Source organism: Sphaerodactylus townsendi, linkage group LG03, assembly GCF_021028975.2.
Source record: "Sphaerodactylus townsendi isolate TG3544 linkage group LG03, MPM_Stown_v2.3, whole genome shotgun sequence".
NCBI classification, from domain to species: domain Eukaryota; kingdom Metazoa; phylum Chordata; class Lepidosauria; order Squamata; family Sphaerodactylidae; genus Sphaerodactylus; species Sphaerodactylus townsendi.
In genome coordinates, this window is record NC_059427.1 from 145,693,172 (window position 1) to 145,710,196 (window position 17,025).

General features: G+C 49.2%; 2 protein-coding genes across 4 annotated transcripts in view; one reads left to right on the top strand and one right to left on the bottom strand.

The window, feature by feature from the left end:
• The window catches only part of LOC125427901 (structural maintenance of chromosomes protein 1A-like), a 65,461-nt gene extending 61,447 nt beyond the window's left edge, over window positions 1-4,014 (bottom strand). The window contains 1 exon segment of the mRNA XM_048487468.1: window positions 3,745-4,014. Within this exon segment, the coding sequence (XP_048343425.1) occupies window positions 3,745-3,853 (109 nt within the window). The 5' untranslated portion in view covers window positions 3,854-4,014.
• A 318-nt stretch (window positions 4,015-4,332) lies between these two features.
• On the top strand, window positions 4,333-16,993 carry RIBC1 (RIB43A domain with coiled-coils 1). 3 transcript variants are annotated; one of them, XM_048488603.1, is made up of 8 exons: window positions 4,333-4,467; window positions 5,504-5,628; window positions 8,193-8,274; window positions 11,238-11,582; window positions 12,233-12,369; window positions 13,829-14,056; window positions 14,386-14,552; window positions 16,785-16,993. In XM_048488603.1, the coding sequence occupies exons 2-8, from the start codon at window positions 5,512-5,514 to the stop codon at window positions 16,864-16,866; spliced, it is 1,158 nt and encodes a 385-aa protein (XP_048344560.1). In that variant the 5' UTR covers window positions 4,333-4,467; window positions 5,504-5,511; the 3' UTR covers window positions 16,867-16,993. The 3 variants fall into 3 exon arrangements, with proteins under 3 accessions (XP_048344560.1, XP_048344558.1, XP_048344561.1); XM_048488601.1 differs by lacking the exon at window positions 4,333-4,467 and adding an exon at window positions 4,517-4,567; XM_048488604.1 differs by lacking the exon at window positions 4,333-4,467 and adding an exon at window positions 4,517-4,567 and having other exon boundaries at window positions 12,251-12,369.
• Window positions 16,994-17,025: the final 32 nt, after the last annotated feature.

The following is a 17,025-nucleotide window of genomic DNA, read 5'->3' on the forward strand; positions in this document are numbered from 1 at the left end:
CATGCAGAAGTTTTATAAAGCAGAGGCACTGCAAATTTCAGGGTACCCTCAGAAGACTTCCTGATGATACCAGCCAAGTTTGGTAAGTTTAGTTCAGGGGTCCAAAGCGGGACCCCCAAAGATTCCCCATTCCCATTGTTTTCTCAATGGGAGTTATTATAGATGGGGTTAATTGTCCATAACTTGGATTAGTCTCTTCAAACCTGGCTGGTCTCACTGAGAGTCTCTTTGCGATACCAGCCAGGTTTGGTGAAGTTTGGGTCAGGGGATCCAAAGTTGTTGGACCTCTGTGGGATGCCGCTCCCATCCCCATTGTTTACAATGGAAGTTATTAGTAGATTTTCATTTAACACTCTCTAAAAAATCTAAAGGAAGGGGATGGAGCCAGCATGTCCCAGCCCAAAATACTTCAAAAGTCCCCAAAAGCTCAATGTGTCATGCCTCTGTCCCTGCCGGATGCCTGTCTGCTCTGCTTTTCTCAAAGCCTGTCAGGCCCTCCTGCCATCTGTCCTGCCTACTTCCGTCCCCCCAAATCCTATACCTGTTCTGTCCTGCTGCCTCCCATGGCAGTCCCATGGAAGAAGTTCTCGGCAGGTCTCTAAAGTGAATTCAGACAACTTGTAAGGCTCCTGGGCCTCCTAGAGGTTCTACTCAGATCTGGGCTCCAGGGGATCAAAGTCCTGGCTGAGGCCAACCAGACCTCTCTTGGGCCAGGGCTCACCAGCAGATTTTCATTTTTGAATCATAATAATTGGCAGTAAAAATTGATGAAGAAGAGGAAGAATTTGGATTCATATCCCACTTTTCTCCCCTGTAAGGAGACTCAAGATGGCTTACAAGCTCCTTTCCCTTCCTCTCCCCACAAAAGATACCTTGTGAGGTCAGTGGGGCTGAGAGAGTTCTAAATGAACTGTGACTGGTCCAAGGTCACCCAGCAGGAATGTCGGAGTGTGGAAGCAAATCTAGTTCACCTGATAAGATTCTGCTGCTCTTCTGGAGGAGTGGGGAATCAAACCCAGTTTTCCAGATCAGAGTCCACCTGCTTTCAACCACTACACCATGTTGGCTCTCCTGTTAACTACTATGAAGATTCGAGATGCCAAGCACAAGATCACAATTGCCAAAACTACTGCTCAGAGACAATAACATACTGTGGCTGATATTTATTTTGTTGGTATATTTAATACCAATAAAGGCTGATTGATCTCTCCATGAAATATTAAAAGGGAAAATTATAGGATCAGTATATAAGTATATGGTAGAGGATAAAGAATTTATGGTAAGAACTTTAAACCAAAAATGGGAGAAAGAAAATATTTTAGATGCAGAAAAAATAGAAAGAATCATGGAGAGTATGAAGAAGTTAAGATTGAAAAATATGTGGAACTAGAAAGAAAGATTTACTTAAATGGTACAGAACCCTAACAACTAGCCTATATGATTAAAGGATTAAGCCCAAAATTAGAGAAAAAGGAGCATATTATACTCATATGTGGATAGGAATGTAAATGGTGAAAAGTTTTTTTGGAAAATATATTGAAATATGTAGAACAAAGTTAGTAAAAGTAAAAAATTGATATAAACAATGTATCACAATGGGATAATAGAAGATAAAAGAGTGAATAGAAGTTTGAACCAATGTATAAAATAATGATTAGAGCAGCACACGAGGTTAAGGCCAGCCGGAAAGATAATAAAATGGACAGTTTCAAAATGGATGGAATACATATGGGGAACAAATACAGTTAGAGATCTTGAGAGACTGACAAAAATAAACTATGGGAAGAAAAGATGGAAGATATTATGAAACTATGGACAGTGTATGAAAAATGGATGGAAGAAGCCGGATTTTAACAAAGAACTATGGAATAAGAGGCCATGAAGAATGAATCTCCTGCCAAGCTTGCATAAAATAACTCAACAACACCAGACAAGGGAGGGGAAAGGAAAATGAGATGAAATGAAGATATTGATTGTAACAAAGGTATGAATATTCTATACAATAAAAATTTATATTTAAAAAAAAGGCTGATTGATCTAATTGATTGTAGAAACATGTGCCAATTGAGTAGAGCCCTACTAATCCTGCAAATACTCTTCAAGATTGCCTCCCATTTTCCCTAGGCTGCAGGGATCGTCGGGTTCTATCTTCACTTCGCAGAACCGCTATGTTAAAATGGCGCTTGTAAAGAACCGGTTGTGAAATTATTTGTATCCCACCACTGCCTTTGGCCCACCTGCTTATCTGACTTTGGAAAAAAATCGTTCTGCATTTGCTATGAAGAACACTTCATTGTGCATTTTGCGGTTTAGTATGGTACTGCAAACAACCCCACATGCCCCAAAATAGGCACCTTTTTTGTACCGCCATATTATCTTGTAGTACCGTGACTGGACTTTTGTATTTACAGTTATCCCTTCTATCACAACTTTGTCGCAGTTTTGATCAACTCACAGGCTGGTACAAGGGAAGCAAAATTGGGGGGAGGAGCCTTGAAGAAGCCATGGAGGCCCGCAGTTGGCCAGCAGATCGTACAGAAAAAAACTTTACAAACTCGTAGGAAATATGTACATACAATATACAATACATTTATGCACAGTATATGACGTATGTTAATATAACATATAAAGTAGAATATCAACATATTTTATCTTTAAATACCACATATACATGCGATTTCTTTCTTTTTTTTAAGTTAAAAGAACAGAAAAAGTCAGACTTATTCCCTGGTACGAAGGGAGGGTCAAACATTTTTAACGCACATTTCCAGATTGGAAATCTCCTAGCCCCCCCCCCCCCCCCCCCAAGTGGAAGGGATAACTGTATACTATTGTCTGTCAATTGTAACTGTATGTTTCCACTTAATATAGAGCAGTTGTTCCCAACCTGGGGTACACAGGTGCCAGAACACACACACACACACACACACACACATAGGTGTGTATGTATATATAGTTCCAAACGCTCTGGCACCTGTGTGTGTGTATGTGTGTGTGTGTATGTATATATATATGTGTGTGTGTGTGTGTATATGTGTGTGTGTATATGTATGTATGTATATGTGTGTGTGTGTATATGTATGTATGTATGTATATATGTGTGTGTGTGTATATGTATGTATGTATATATGTGTGTGTATATGTGTGTTTGTGTGTGTGTATATATGTGTGTGTATATGTGTGTGTGTGTATGTATATATATATGTGTGTGTGTGTGTGTGTGTGTGTGTGTATATATATATATGTGTGTGCGTGTATATGTGTGTGTGTGTGTGTATATGTGTGTGTGTGTATATATGTATATGTATATATGTATATATATATATGTATGTGTGTGTATATATATATAAATGTATGTATATATGTATATGTATATATATATATGTATGTGTGTGTATATATATATATACACACATACACAATAATAATACTACACACTGTCTATAGCGCCGCACGCGTACGCGTATTATTTATATATATACAATCTGTCTTGTACACACAATAATAACAGGGTTCGTTAATATGGGTGTCCAATTTTTGGGAAATGGGGGAGGCCAAGGGGGAGGCGAGTGGAACCAGACCGGGAACCACTCAGATAAAGCGGGGCGTTCCTAGCGTGGCAACCTGGGGGTTGTTCCTTCTGCTTTGCGCCGGAGAGCCTCATTGAGGACAACGGACTTGACTCCTTAAAAGGAGGCCTGTGTGGAAAACCAACGCTTCCCCCCGCCTTCCCGGGCGCCCTACCGGATCCATTGGGCCCGATGATGGCCGTGAAGCGCCGGAAGGGCCCGATGATCTGCCGCCCTTTGTATGATTTGAAGTTCTCGATCTCGATCAGCTTGAGGAAGCCCATGGCGCAGCCTGCGGGGCTCAGGGGGGCACCAGGGGAAGGGGAACTACGGGGTACGGGGAGGGACACGGGACCGGCGCGCCCCCTCCTTCGCGGCCCCCGTAGACGGCCGCTCCAGCCCGCCTTCGACGGCGAGAACTGCGAAGCCTCGCGAGAACTGCCGGCCAGAACTTCGCGCTCGCTGAGATGTCCCGCCGAGAGGATGGGCGGGGTTTCTCGTAGGGAAGGCCGCCCGTCTTTCTTAGGCGGAAAGCCGGACGCCGACCCGAAACCCGCCCACCCCGCGCTTTCCTGCCGTTGATAGGCTCTTGCGCGGGGTATGTTTTGAATAACCCCGCCTTGCTTGACTGGGGAGGGAGGCGGTGTCTCCTTGTGGTGGTCCCGCCCCCTTGGTCCGATCGTTGCGTTGATAGGTCCCCTCGGCTCTCAAATTTGCATAGTTATGGAGGGAGCTCGTTTCCTAAAACGGTCCTTAGCGGAAGGGAGGGGAGGCGGAAATGGACCGCCCGGTTGCCATGGAGACTGGGAGGTAAACAGAAGGAGCCTTCAAGGGGCAGAGGAAAGGAATGAGCGGAGGAGAAATGTCCCCATGCAAGATTTAGAGGACTGAGATAAAGGTGCGGTGGGGGGGTGGGGGGACTAGAAAAGCTTCTCCTTGGGAGTTGCCAACCTCCAGGTGTGGGCGGGAGATCTCCCGGAATTACAACTGGTTTTCAGGTAACAAAGGTCAGCTCCCCTAGAGAAAATGGCTGCTCTGGAGGATGTGCACTATGGCACTGTACCCCACCGAGGTTCCTTCCTTCTCCAAACCCTGCCCCCACATCTCCAGGGGTTTTCTTTGGGTTGCCTGGGCAGTGGCGTATCTGCCACGGGGACATCCAGAGACAAACACCCGGGCATCCCTGTGGGAGTCACATGGGGTGTCGAAAAATCGCCTCCCTCCACACTTCCAGGTAGGAGGAGGGGTGTGGTTGGGCCTTGGCATGACGTGCACGCACCACCCAGGTCAACGCCCACCCCAGCGGTGTGCGCACATCATGCTAAGGCCTAGCCACACCCCTCCTCCTTCCCAGAAGTGGCTGGGCCTCAGAAAAACAACCCCACACAGTGCCCCCCACGCTTCCTCCCCAAACCCCTCACCCACTTACCCGAGTTCAGCCGGCTGCAGAAAACAGCCGACTGAAAAAGTAGCCTGGTGGGAACTACACTTCCCAGGAGACATTGTGAGCCCCCCCCCCCCCCACAGGATGCCTCTGCAGGAGTTGGGGCTTGCAAGGTCTCCTGGGAAGTGTAGTTCCCACCAGGCTGCTTTTTGCAGCTGGCTGAACTCAGGTAAGTGGGGGGGCGGAGCACCATGGCTCGGGCGCCATTTTGCCCTGGGCCAATCCCCCCCACACACACACACACGTCACTGGCCCTGGGGAAAAAAATAACTGGGCAAATATCATTTCCCAACCTGTAGCTGACAACCCTACACCTCCCCTAGGATGCAGCTACAGGACAAATGCACAGGTGTCTCCACAATGTTGGGCCTCCTGTTCTGTTGTCCAGAACGGAATGATAACTGCTGGTTACAGTGAACTGCAGCATAGGAGCTTGTAGAATGTCGTGTTTCTTTTCCACAACTGTCACATACTCATCGCTTATTTACAGGTGCCAAAATGTACAAAGTGGACATCCAGCCGGATACCAAGGAGGCCACTGCGATCGAGGCCCGGCGGAACCAGGAGAAGCAGAGACAGAGCCGCATCTTCAACACACGCTACCGCACGATGGGAGTGAGACTCAAGGGGCTGTGGGATTTTATTTACATTATTTAGATTTATTCCCCACCCTTTACTGCAGCCTCTGAGGGGCCTATTGTAGTGTTGTGAACTGTCTGGAGCTGGGGTCTGCAACCTGCAGCTCTCCAGATGTTCATGGACTACAATTTCCATCAGCCCCTGCCAGCATTGCCAATTGGGAATGGGAATTGTAGACCATGAACATCTGGAGAGCTGCAGGTTGCAGACCCCTGGAGGAAAAAACATTTTTTTTATCCAGGCAGGTTGACGATTCTGGCCCATCAATCCAGCTCAGAGCTGAGAAAGTGTTAAGAAGTCAGGTTGATTCTCTTGTTCTGAGTTTGCTGTCTGATTTCTGTGAATCAGCCTGATTTCTGTGAATCAGCCTGATTTCTGTGAATCAGCCTGATTTCTGTGAATCAGTCTTAAAGTGATGTCTGTCTGAGAGTGGGATTTTATTTATTGTGCTCATGAGTGCTTTTTTTGTAAAATAAAAAAGTGCTGGTACTCATGTATAAAGTTGTGCCAGTTTCCACCAATTTCTGCATCAGGACTTGGGAACACCCCACCCAAAGGAGCCAGTACTCAGCGTAGGTGGAAAGTGTCATCAAATTGTAACCAATTTATGATGACCCTGTTTCCAGGTCAGAGACATTCAGAGGTGGTTTGCCATGGCCTGCCTCTGTGTAGCAACCCTGGACTTCCTTCGTAGTCTCTCATCCAAGTACTGACCAGGGTTGATGCTGTTTGGCTTCTGAGCTTCAACAAAGCTTTTATAAGGAATAATTTACCTACTTTCTGTGAGGTCATCAAACGAGACTCATGAAGGTTTCAAGAGCTTTATTGGAACCGTGTCAGCCCAAGGCTCAGATAGCCAAAACTAAAGTTTGGCTCTCTGGCCTCTGGTATATACCTGTAAGTTACAGTTTGGTTCAACCCATAATCCCCCCACCCTCGCATTATCAGCAATATCAGCATTAGAAAGGATGGTGGGAACAGAAGCATTGTTTACGGACAGGCAGTTCACTCCTTCAGGGGAAGGCAGATCAGAGTGAACATTTAAGCTCTATTGACTAGTTATATGTTCAAGTTTCAAGTATTTATTGTTTGAGCCATTGGCTATAACAATACAGAGATACAGTAACTTAGTTAAAACAATAATTTAAATTAAAACAATAATTTAGTTTTACATTAAAATATAAATTATTAGTGTTCGCAATCTCTAAATTAAAATGCCCCATCAAATTTTGCAGCTTCTTCAGCTAGTCTAAGTTAATCTCCAGTACTTTGGAACATCAGTTCAAACAGCGCTTTAAATACTTTGCTCGTAGTTTCCTAGCCGCCAGGGCAAAGAGAGCCATCTTATAAGAAACATAGGAATCAATATCAGATAGTAAGAAAATCAGTTTCTCATCATCGGACAAAAAAGCTGTCCTAGGTAGTATTGGCTCCAAAAACCTTTTCCTTATGACTAGTTACATGCAAGCAGGGGGAAGCCTCCTTCGCCTCCGGCGATGATAACGGCTGGGCCAGCTGTGGCTTTGATGCGGATGTGCAAACTGCCAGGCCGAGAATGGTGCAGGCCTGACACTTTCTCACCCTTAATTGCTGGCTGAAAGTGCCATCAAGTCACAGCCAAATTATTGAAGCTGCCATAGGGTTCTCAAGGCAAGAGACATCCAGAGCTGATTTGCCGTTGCCTGACTCTGCATAGCGACCCCTCTAGGAAGTGGCACCAGGGGGTCTAGACCCTCCAGGCCCCCCTAGCTACACCACTGTCTTTGAAAGGATTGCTTGACTTTGGAAAAGGAGGGGTTAGCCCTCCCCTCCCTTGCATGCCACCCCTCCCTCCCTTCCTCCCCTCCCTTGCATGCCACCTGACAAGCAAACCTATATACCTTTGACTGAGTGACATTCCAAGCATGGCATGTGAATTGCCTGTTGAGCACCGCGTTTAGATCGTGTCAGATATGGCTTTACTTGTCAGTAGGAGAGGCCAAGTCCTATCTTGCAACCTGTATTCCTTTCTAGCCCCCCTTTCCCCCCTGCAAGCCTACCCAAAAGGGACACATGAAAAGGACTGGCAGGACTCTGGCATCCCTGGGCCTGTGAAAAGGATCACAAAATCAAGCGTGCTGAAATACATCTTCCCGAGGAAGGGTTCTGCAAGGGTAGCTGTATTAGTCCATACATTGCTGCAAAGACATCTGAAGAGTCCTGTGGCACTTGAAGGCTGAGAAACAGTGAAGACTCTAAGCCCGTGGTGGCGAACCTTTGGCACTCCAGATGTTATGGACTACAATTCCCATCAGCCCCTGCCAGCACGGCCAATTGGCAGGGGCTGATGGGAATTGTAGTCCATAACATCTGGAGTGCCAAAGGTTCGCCACCACTGCTCTAAGCACTGGTCTGTAGAGTACCTCAGGGATTCCTGGCCATTTGCCGCAGGGAAGGGCAGGAGGGGGAGATGCCTGCATTCCATTGCTAGAAAAACAAACCTCCGTAAGATCTTGTTGCTGAGCTGCTGCTCACCTGCACGGTCACTGCTCTGCTTCAAGGTGGACGTGGAAGGCTTGAAGAGCCAGGTGGAAGAGCGGAAACTGAGAGAGAATGCAGAGAAGCAACGGGATGAAGCCTTTGGTAAGCACTGGCCCACCATTCAGTCTTATGGAGTGTTAGCCAAGCATCTGGGAACTCATCAACTAGCCCACCCTTTTATTTGGGGGGAGGGTCTTGCTTAGAGCAGAGACCAGGACTTTTTTTTAAGCGGCAGACATTTTGGGGATGCTGATACAGCCTGGTGGGCACAGCCACAAAACGATGACTGCAGGAGGCAGAGCCAGCCACAAGGTGTCTGCTGTGGCGACTTCCCTCCAGGAACATGAAGGTCCGTGTGCTATGCTGATAGCAGCTGCCAAATAAATATTTTTTAAAATCTGCACAGCCAAGCAAATTTCCAGTGGCCCATCTGAAACCCTCCTGGGCCAAAGCCCCCCCCCCACTTTCGAAAAACACGTGGCAGCCACCAGGGAAGGGGTCAGCGGAGCCGTGGCACCCATGGGCAGAAGTGTACTGCCCAGTCGGATATACGGGATCAATTTAGTCACGTCCATTTGGTCACGCCCATTTAGTCACATGGGGGGGCAGAAAATCACCCCCACACCCCTCCTCCTCCCCCCCGGATCCATACACTGACTTGAAGACCTGGTTCAAAAAAAGTTGCTTGGTCATGGTGGGGGAGGGCAGCTGTCCATGAAGGGAGGGGCGGGGCAGAAAACTGAGATTTTGCACTGGGCTACAGTTTCCCTAGATCCGCCTCTGCCCATGGGCCCCATGTTGGGGACCTGTGGCACAGAGCAGTGATGCTCATTTAGTGGCTCAGGAGCCACCCATGGCTCTTCTGAGCACCTTTCCCTGATGTGGCCCCAAGTTCTAGCAATGTAGGCACAGCCCTTGCCTGATGGAACTTGTGGGTGGCAGTGGCTCTCTGATTTGAAAAGGCTGCTACTGAACAAACAAGCCAACTGCCGGTTTATGCGCAGTTGGCAACTGCAAATCATAGAATGTGGTTCAGTGGCTGCAAGCGATGGAATAAGTGCGTGTGACTTAGATCATTCCAGCTTCCTGCAACACCAATCAGTCCAATCCAACAACCTTTATTAGGCATAAAACCAGAAGTACCATACATTCCAAGTAAAATAACAGGATCATTGTTACACATCATGTAGAACACAGATTAAAACTGCTTCAGAAATTTCTACATGAGGGCTGTTCAATAGCTTAGACATTTTAAGTTTGTCTGAGAAAAACATAAATTCTAGAGGTAGTAAAGCTCCCAGATCGGTTCTAATATCATTATACCTCGAACAGTAAAGCAGGATATTAGGGATTGAGTCCATAGCGTTGGGACAATTACCGATTAAACAACGCTCACTTCGTGGGATGTTAAGGAAACGACCTTGAAGATAGAGTGGAATGAGTTGCACCTTGCTCTGGTCGTGACCCATCTGCACTTATAATTAACAAGCTGTTCCTAAGTGTACAGCAGGGGCTGATTTCGGGGGTGTGATCCCCAAAGGTATAGAGGGGAACAGGGAGCTTTGTGCAGCAACTCAGTGAGAGGGTTGGTATTCCTGGTCGTACAGTCTGATCTTTAGATGATGGTAAATTTCCGTGGTGGTGAGCATATGAAGAGACTCCCATGAGAAACCCAAGGAGAAGATTTTTTTTTTCCAATATGAAGCCACCACTTCGAAAGCTGAATCTCCCTCATTTCTAGCAAAGATAAGCTTTTTGGATCTGTTCCTGCAACACTCGGTTTTCATTTGAGCAAACCTCCCACTTCCTGGCTCTCAAAGTTAAAAGGATATCCTCAGCGTGGTCTGTAAAAAGCCAGGGTGAAGGGTCAGAAATCAGAGGATTTGTTGGATAAAATGACTGGGTTAGTGGGAGGAGGAGTCAAACTGAGCCCCATGACTACCAGATGCAGATAGTTTCGGAGGGGAGCCGTGTTTGTTTGCATCAGAACAACTGGATTCCAATCCAGTAGCACCCTAGAGATGTTGGGGGCGCAGGCTTTTGAGGTCAAAGCTCTCTTCGTCAGAAAGCCTCACAGGTCTCGAAAGCGCCACTGGACTCAAATCTAGTCGGTAACCGAATTGCTGATCCCCAAAAAAGTAAAAACTGCAGAGCTGACGCAAAAGTCAAGCATGCCCTTGCCTAAATTGACAGGTTTTTGGTTTTTAGTTGCATAGTTTCGGATACCCCTGGGTGCCAAATTTCAGTTCTCGGTGCCAAATAAGCATAAGCATAAGCATTTATTGTCATTGTGCACGCACAACGAAATTTACAGCAGCATTCCTCGATGCACACAATTTCAGACTCATACATCATACTCATACAATTTCATACAATACATCATACTCATACACTTTCAGACTCATACATCATCCTCACTTCCCCCTTCCTCCCACCCACATCCCTGCATGCCCCAAACACGTCAACACGAAGGCCTTGAGTTTCAGCACTTAGCCAGCCAGCTCTCGGGTAAAGCCGTCTCTAAGCCTCTTTGGTCCTAGATTTGATAGTCCCTGTATCAGCCATACCAGATGGTAGGTAGCAGTTCAAAAGAGAGTGTGCTGGATAGAGACGGGTCCCTTCCAAGAATATTCTTGGGCTTTTTTTTTTAGGCTTTCCGGGAATTATAGAGTTCTTCCAAGGAGGAGAGAGGGCAGCCGATAATCCTTTGTGCAGTAGTGATCACCCTTTGGAGCGCCTTCCTATCTGCCACTGTGCAACTGGAGAACCATACACAGATGTAGTAGGTTAAGACACTCTCTATAGCACAGCGGTAAAAGGACACCAGGAGTTTTCCATCCAGTTGTTGCTTCCTTAAAAGTCTCAGATAGTGCAGTCTTTGCTGGGCCTTCTTAACCACCGCGGCAGTCTGAACGCCCCAGGTCAAGTCCTCTTTAATCATAACGCCCAGAAATTTAAAACACACACAGCCCTGTCCTGAATGAAATAACCGTTTGCTTTATTGAAGTGGGCTGTTCATTTGTGACAGGCGCCAACTGACAGCATCCCACTGTTGTTCCACCCAGATGCCCACCGAATCCAGTACGACAAGATTGCCCAGATGCTGGAGGACGAGGAGCAGCAGCGGAAAAGGCAGCTGCACAAGGCCCTGGTAGAGTTCCACCAGCAGGAGCAGGAGCCCGCCACTCGGCGGGAATGGGACCTGCAGGACCCCGCGGCGCTGCGCAAAGGGCAGCCGGCCCGTGTGAGCGACGACGACCCTCGCTGTGGCCCAGCGAGCATGCAGTGCTTTGCTGGAGAGGACATGAATGGGGCTGCCCGGCAGAAGCTGCTGAAGGAGAAGAACAGGAGGGACCTGGAGGAGCAGCGGGCGGAGCGGGAAAAGGCCCTGGCTGACCGCAAATACGCCGGTGAGTTTGGGCTCGCTCTCGTGATCCCGGCGGTCTTGGGCTAGAGGAGGAGGCTTTTCCCAGCCCCACCAGGGCTGACCCCTGTGGCTGAGGCTGCGGGCCAGCGCTCCCCAGCTCCTGGCCATGGTCCCGCCGGTTTATGAGGAGAGGCTGCAGCGTTTGGGACTCTTTAGTTTGGAGAGGAGACGTCTGAGGGGGGATATGATCGAAGTCTATAAAATTATGCATGGGGTAGAAAATGTTGACAGAGAGAAATTTCTCTCTCTTTCTCACAATACTAGAACCAGGGGGCATCCATTGAAAATGCTGGGGGGAAGAATTAGGACTAATAAAAGGAAACATTTCTTCACGCAACGTGTGATTGGTGTTTGGAATATGCTGCCCCAGGAGGTGGTGATGGCCACTCACCTGGATAGCTTTAAAAGGGGCTTGGGCAGATTTATGGAGGAGAAGTCGATCTATGGCTACCAATCTTGATCCTCCTTGATCTCAGATTGCAAATGCCTTAGCAGACCAGGTGCTCGGGAGCAACAGCCGCAGAAGGCCATTGCTTTCACCTCCTGCATGTGAGCTCCCAAAGGCACCTGGTGGGCCACTGCAAGTAGCAGAGAGCTGGACTAGATGGACTCTGGTCTGATCCAGCAGGCTAGTTCTTATGTTCTTTGCAGACACCTTGGAGGACAAGAAAAGGATCGAGCTCGACCTGCGAGCCCTGGAACTGGCGCGCCTGGAGGAGGAATGCCGCAGGGCCAAAGCCATGGCGGTAGCAGACTTCAACCGGGCGCAGGTATACCTATCCTGTCTCTGCCACCTGTTTGTAGCATGAGCCATGGAGTTGTCTAAAGCCTGGTCCCCAACATGGTGCCTGGGTTGTGCCACGACACCTGCCAACATCTTTCCGACACCGTGGCACTTAGAAAGTGACAGGGCCAGATGAGGTACCGTCATACACTGGCCCTCAGGAACCAACAGGCAATCCAGAAGCAGCGATTCAGCGGGTGCAATTGTTGAATGAGTACACAAGGCTAGGAACAGAGACCTGCAAACTGAAAACTCAAGGTTGCTGCCACGAGGTAGCTCAGCTGCCACCTCTCTTTTATAGCCAGCCTCCCATTCCCTGGAGCAATAACCTCTTGCAGTTGGGTTACTTTAGTCTGGCTCCTGTAAGGACTTAGCATCCAAGTCAGCTGCTAACCTGCTACTGCGTCTCCTCTGCTGTCATCTTGCATGCAGTCTCCTGCTGCATTGCTCCTGGGGCTCTGGAGACAGGGGGCGGGGGATGGTGGTGATGGGGCTGGCAGGGTCCCTTCTTCCTCATTGTGAAGAGGCTGAAGCGCCTCAGAGCTTGGACCCGGTTGTGGATCCCCGCCTGCCTGCTCTGCCTGAGCCTCTAGAACTGGTCCTACAGGGACTAATGGCTGGTCAGCTCTGCATTTACAGGCGGTGCCTGGCGATGTAGAACCAAAACTGCCCCCTCCTCTCCATCGGAGTCTTTTTCCCGGGGGTCCCCAGCCAGACCAGGCTGAGCCAGAACTGGTATGGAGAGCAAACGGACTATTCCGATTTTTCAAAACAGCGCTTTGGCAGCTCTTGCCACCTGCCTCGGGTATCTTCCCTATGTGATTGAAGGTAAGCTGTGGGAGCCACATTGTGGCTAGCTCAGCCTCCTGTGGCATTTTGTGGCTGCACCCACCTCAATGTGTCAGGAGTGCCAAGACGCCCACAGTCTCAGGAAGGTTGGGGACCCCTGAAGCAAGCATGCAAAGATAGTGCCAGAACCACTAGTTACAGCAGTGGTGTAGCAGTGAAGAGTACTTAGGAGCAGCAGTGGTGTAGTGGTTAAGAGCGGGTGCACTCTAATCTGGAGAGCCGGGTTTAATTCCCAGCTCTGCCACTTGAGCTGTGGAGGCTTATCTGGGGAACAAGATTAGTTTGTGCACTCCCACACATGCCAGCTGGGTGACCTTGGCCTAGTCACAGTTCTTCGGAGCTCTCTCAGCCCCACCTGTCTCACAGGGTGTTTGTTGTGCGGGCGGGGGGAAGGAAAAGGAGATTGTATGCCCCTTTGTGTCTCCTTACAGGAGAGAAAGGGGGAGTATAAATCCAAACTCTTCTTCTTATAGGCCGGAGTCATGGCCTCTCCAGGCCTCCTTCCCATTAAATCACCTCCTCCTTCTTTCTCTCTCTTTTTCTCTCATTTGTGGTTTGCAAAACTCCCAACCAACTCCTCCACCCTCCCAAATCAGGCTGCAGAGTGTGTCGAGCAGCAGCGTCTAGCCCAACAGCGCGAGCAGGACAATAACTACACCGAGATCTACAACCACCTGACCGGGGACATCTTGACAGAAAATCCGGACATGGCCAGAAGCCTGGTTGGGCCGCACCGTATGGTCCCCTACCTCTGGAAGGGGATGAGTCCCGAGCAAGTGGAGGCCGTGCGCAGAACGCAGAAGGAACAGTGCAAAGAGAACCAGGTGAGCTGAGAGAGCAAACTGCTTGTGAAGGATTAGATTAGATATTTAATTTATATACCGCCCTCCCCTGGAGGGCTCAGGCGTGCTGTAGACTTCTTAATAACGTTGAGGCTGTTTGCGAAATGTTTTCTGCAATGCGGGCTTACGGGACGGGGCGCTTCTGCCTAATGTGCTAGCCCAGCAGACCGGTATTAAGCCCGCTGAGAAAGGGGGGGGAACTACTGAAGTTGACAGACTAGACTCGGCTTGTGAACCTGTGGCCCAAAGCAGAAAGCTCCCATCTCACCCTCTCGCCCCGTCACCTTCCCGGTCAATCTTCTTGTCCCCAGAGGCTGCGGGAAGAAGAGCGGCAGCGGGAGGCGGAATGGGATCGGCAGCGGCACTTGGCTGCCCGGGCCGGCATGGTGATGGAGGAGGAGGTGCAGAATTTTCACCTGCAGCTGCGGAAGAGCCAGGATGCCTACAACCAGGAGCTGGCGGAAGCGCAGAAGGCACAGTGAGTAGGGAGGGGGAGGCAGCTCCACGGCGGGGCAACAGGGAAGGGTGGCCTCTGGCAAAGGATTTGGGGCGGCCCTGAAGCGGCAACAGGGGCAGCTCCAGTTAATTAGCAGGATGCTGCCTGGGAAATCCAGCCGAGACCTTGGATGGCCCAGGCTAGCCTGATCTCATTGGACCTCAGAAACTAAGCAGGGTCACTAGTTGGATGGGAGTCACCCAGGCATGCCAGGGTTGCTGTGCAGAGGCAGGCAATGGCAAACCACCTCTGAAGGTCTCTTGCCTTTCCCTGAATGGCCCAGGTTAGATTGATCTTGTCAGATCTTGTGAACTCAGCAGGGTTGGCCCCGGTCAGTATTGGGATGGGAGACCCAAGGAAGTCCAGGGTTGCTGTGCAGAGGCAGGCAATGGCAAACCACCTCTGAAGGTCTCTTGCCTTTCCCTGAATGGCCCAGGTTAGACTGATCTTGTCAGATCTTGTGAACTCAGCAGGGTTGGCCCCGGTCAGTATTTGGATGGGAGACCCAAGGAAGTCCAGGGTTAAGGTGCAGAGTGCAATGGCAAACCACCTCTGAAGGTCTCTTGCCTTCCCTGAATGGCCCAGGTTAGACTGATCTTGTCAGATCTTGTGAACTCAGCAGGGTTGGCCCCCGGTCAGTATTTGGATGGGAGACCCAAGGAAGTCCAGGGTTGCTGTGCAGAGGCAGGCAATGGCAAACCACCTCTGAAGGTCTCTTGCCTTTCCCTGAATGGCCCAGGTTAGACTGATCTTGTCAGATCTTGTGAACTCAGCAGGGTTGGCCCCGGTCAGTATTTGGATGGGAGACCCAAGGAAGTCCAGGGTTGCTGTGCAGAGGCAGGCAATGGCAAACCACCTCTGAAGGTCTCTTGCCTTTCCCTGAATGGCCCAGGTTAGACTGATCTTGTCAGATCTTGTAAACTTAGCAGGGTTGGCTCTTGTAAACTTAGCAGGGTCAGCAGTGGTGGGATCCAGCCGGTTCGCACCACTTCGGCAGAACCGGTTGTTAAAATTGTGCTTGTAAACAACCAGTTGTTAAATTATTTGAAGCCCACCACCAGAACCGGTTGTTAAATTATTTGAATCCCACCGCTGAGGGTCAGTATTTGGATGGGAGACCCAAGGAAGTCCAGGGTTGCTGTGGAGAGGCAGGCAATGGCAAACCACCCGTGAACTTCTCTTGCCTTGAAAACCCGACAGGGTCCTCTAAGACAGCTGTGACTGAATGGCTTTTTTCCACCATCAAACTTTGGGTTCCAGACGTAGCCTCAATACATCTCGGAGGCGTCCCAAGCAGGAGACGGACCAGAGTGGGCAAATCACCGCCAGTTAGTTTTTAGAAAAGGGAGAAAGATCACATTCTCTCCTAGTTTCAGAAGGAAGCTGTGTCGGTCAGCAGTAGAAGAGCAAGAGCCAAGTCCAGTAGCCCCTCATAGACCCACAAGAGACCAGCATCCAATACAACCGAGGATGAAGATCCACCAGCCCCTTTCATCCTGATATTCTTTGCAATACCCTTGTGACCTGGTTATGAGGACTGACGGCTCTTCATTTTCAGTTGTTGCTGACAAAGGGAACAGCTCTCAAAACCTGGGCATTTTGTTGTTCTCTATTCTCTTGTATAGAATCGTGACCTTTTCTGTGTTTTTATAATTGCTGTTTTATTCATATTGGTTTTGGAATTGTTTCATTCATAGTCTCAGCGGCCTTGAGTTCCACAAGGGAAAACCTTTTAAATAGAAGTAAATTAAATGAACTGCAGCCCCAGGAGCAGCAGTGGCGTAGGAGGTTAAGAGCTCATGTATCTACTCTGGAGGAACCAGGTTTGATTCCCAGCTCTGCCGCCTGAGCTGTGGAGGCTTATCTGGGGAATTCAGATTAGCCTGTACACTCCCACACACGCCGGCTGGGTGACCTTGGGCTAGTCACATTTTCTCGGAGCTCTCTCAGCCCCACCTACCTCACAGGGTGTTTGTTGTGAGGGGGGAAGGGCAAGGAGATTGTCAGCCCCTTTGAGTCTCCTGCAGGAGAGAAAGGGGGGATATAAATCCAAACTCTTCTTCTTCCCATGTGCAGGGACTCTCCCCAACACAAAATGGCCCTTTTCTCCATCTCTTCGCTGTACCTGGACTTCGATTAAGGACCGGCACTAAAGAAGCCTCAGACTCCCCTGTCTGTTTTATTGAACATTCCGTCTCTATTCTGTGTCTGCAGCTTACAGCATCTGGAGAAGGAAGTGTACACCAACACGCCTACCGCCCAGTACCACCTGCAGTTCAACACCAGCACCCGTTGAAGATGGAAAGTTCCCAGAAGCCACTGCCAGAGAATCACAACTTTTTTGTGTGGGCAAAGAGTGCCCCCTGGTGGCCATCATGGGGAGATTCATGGACCAGCCCTGAGCTACCCACCAAGAAAGATATCGGGGCGGAGGCACGTTCATACGACTCCACGT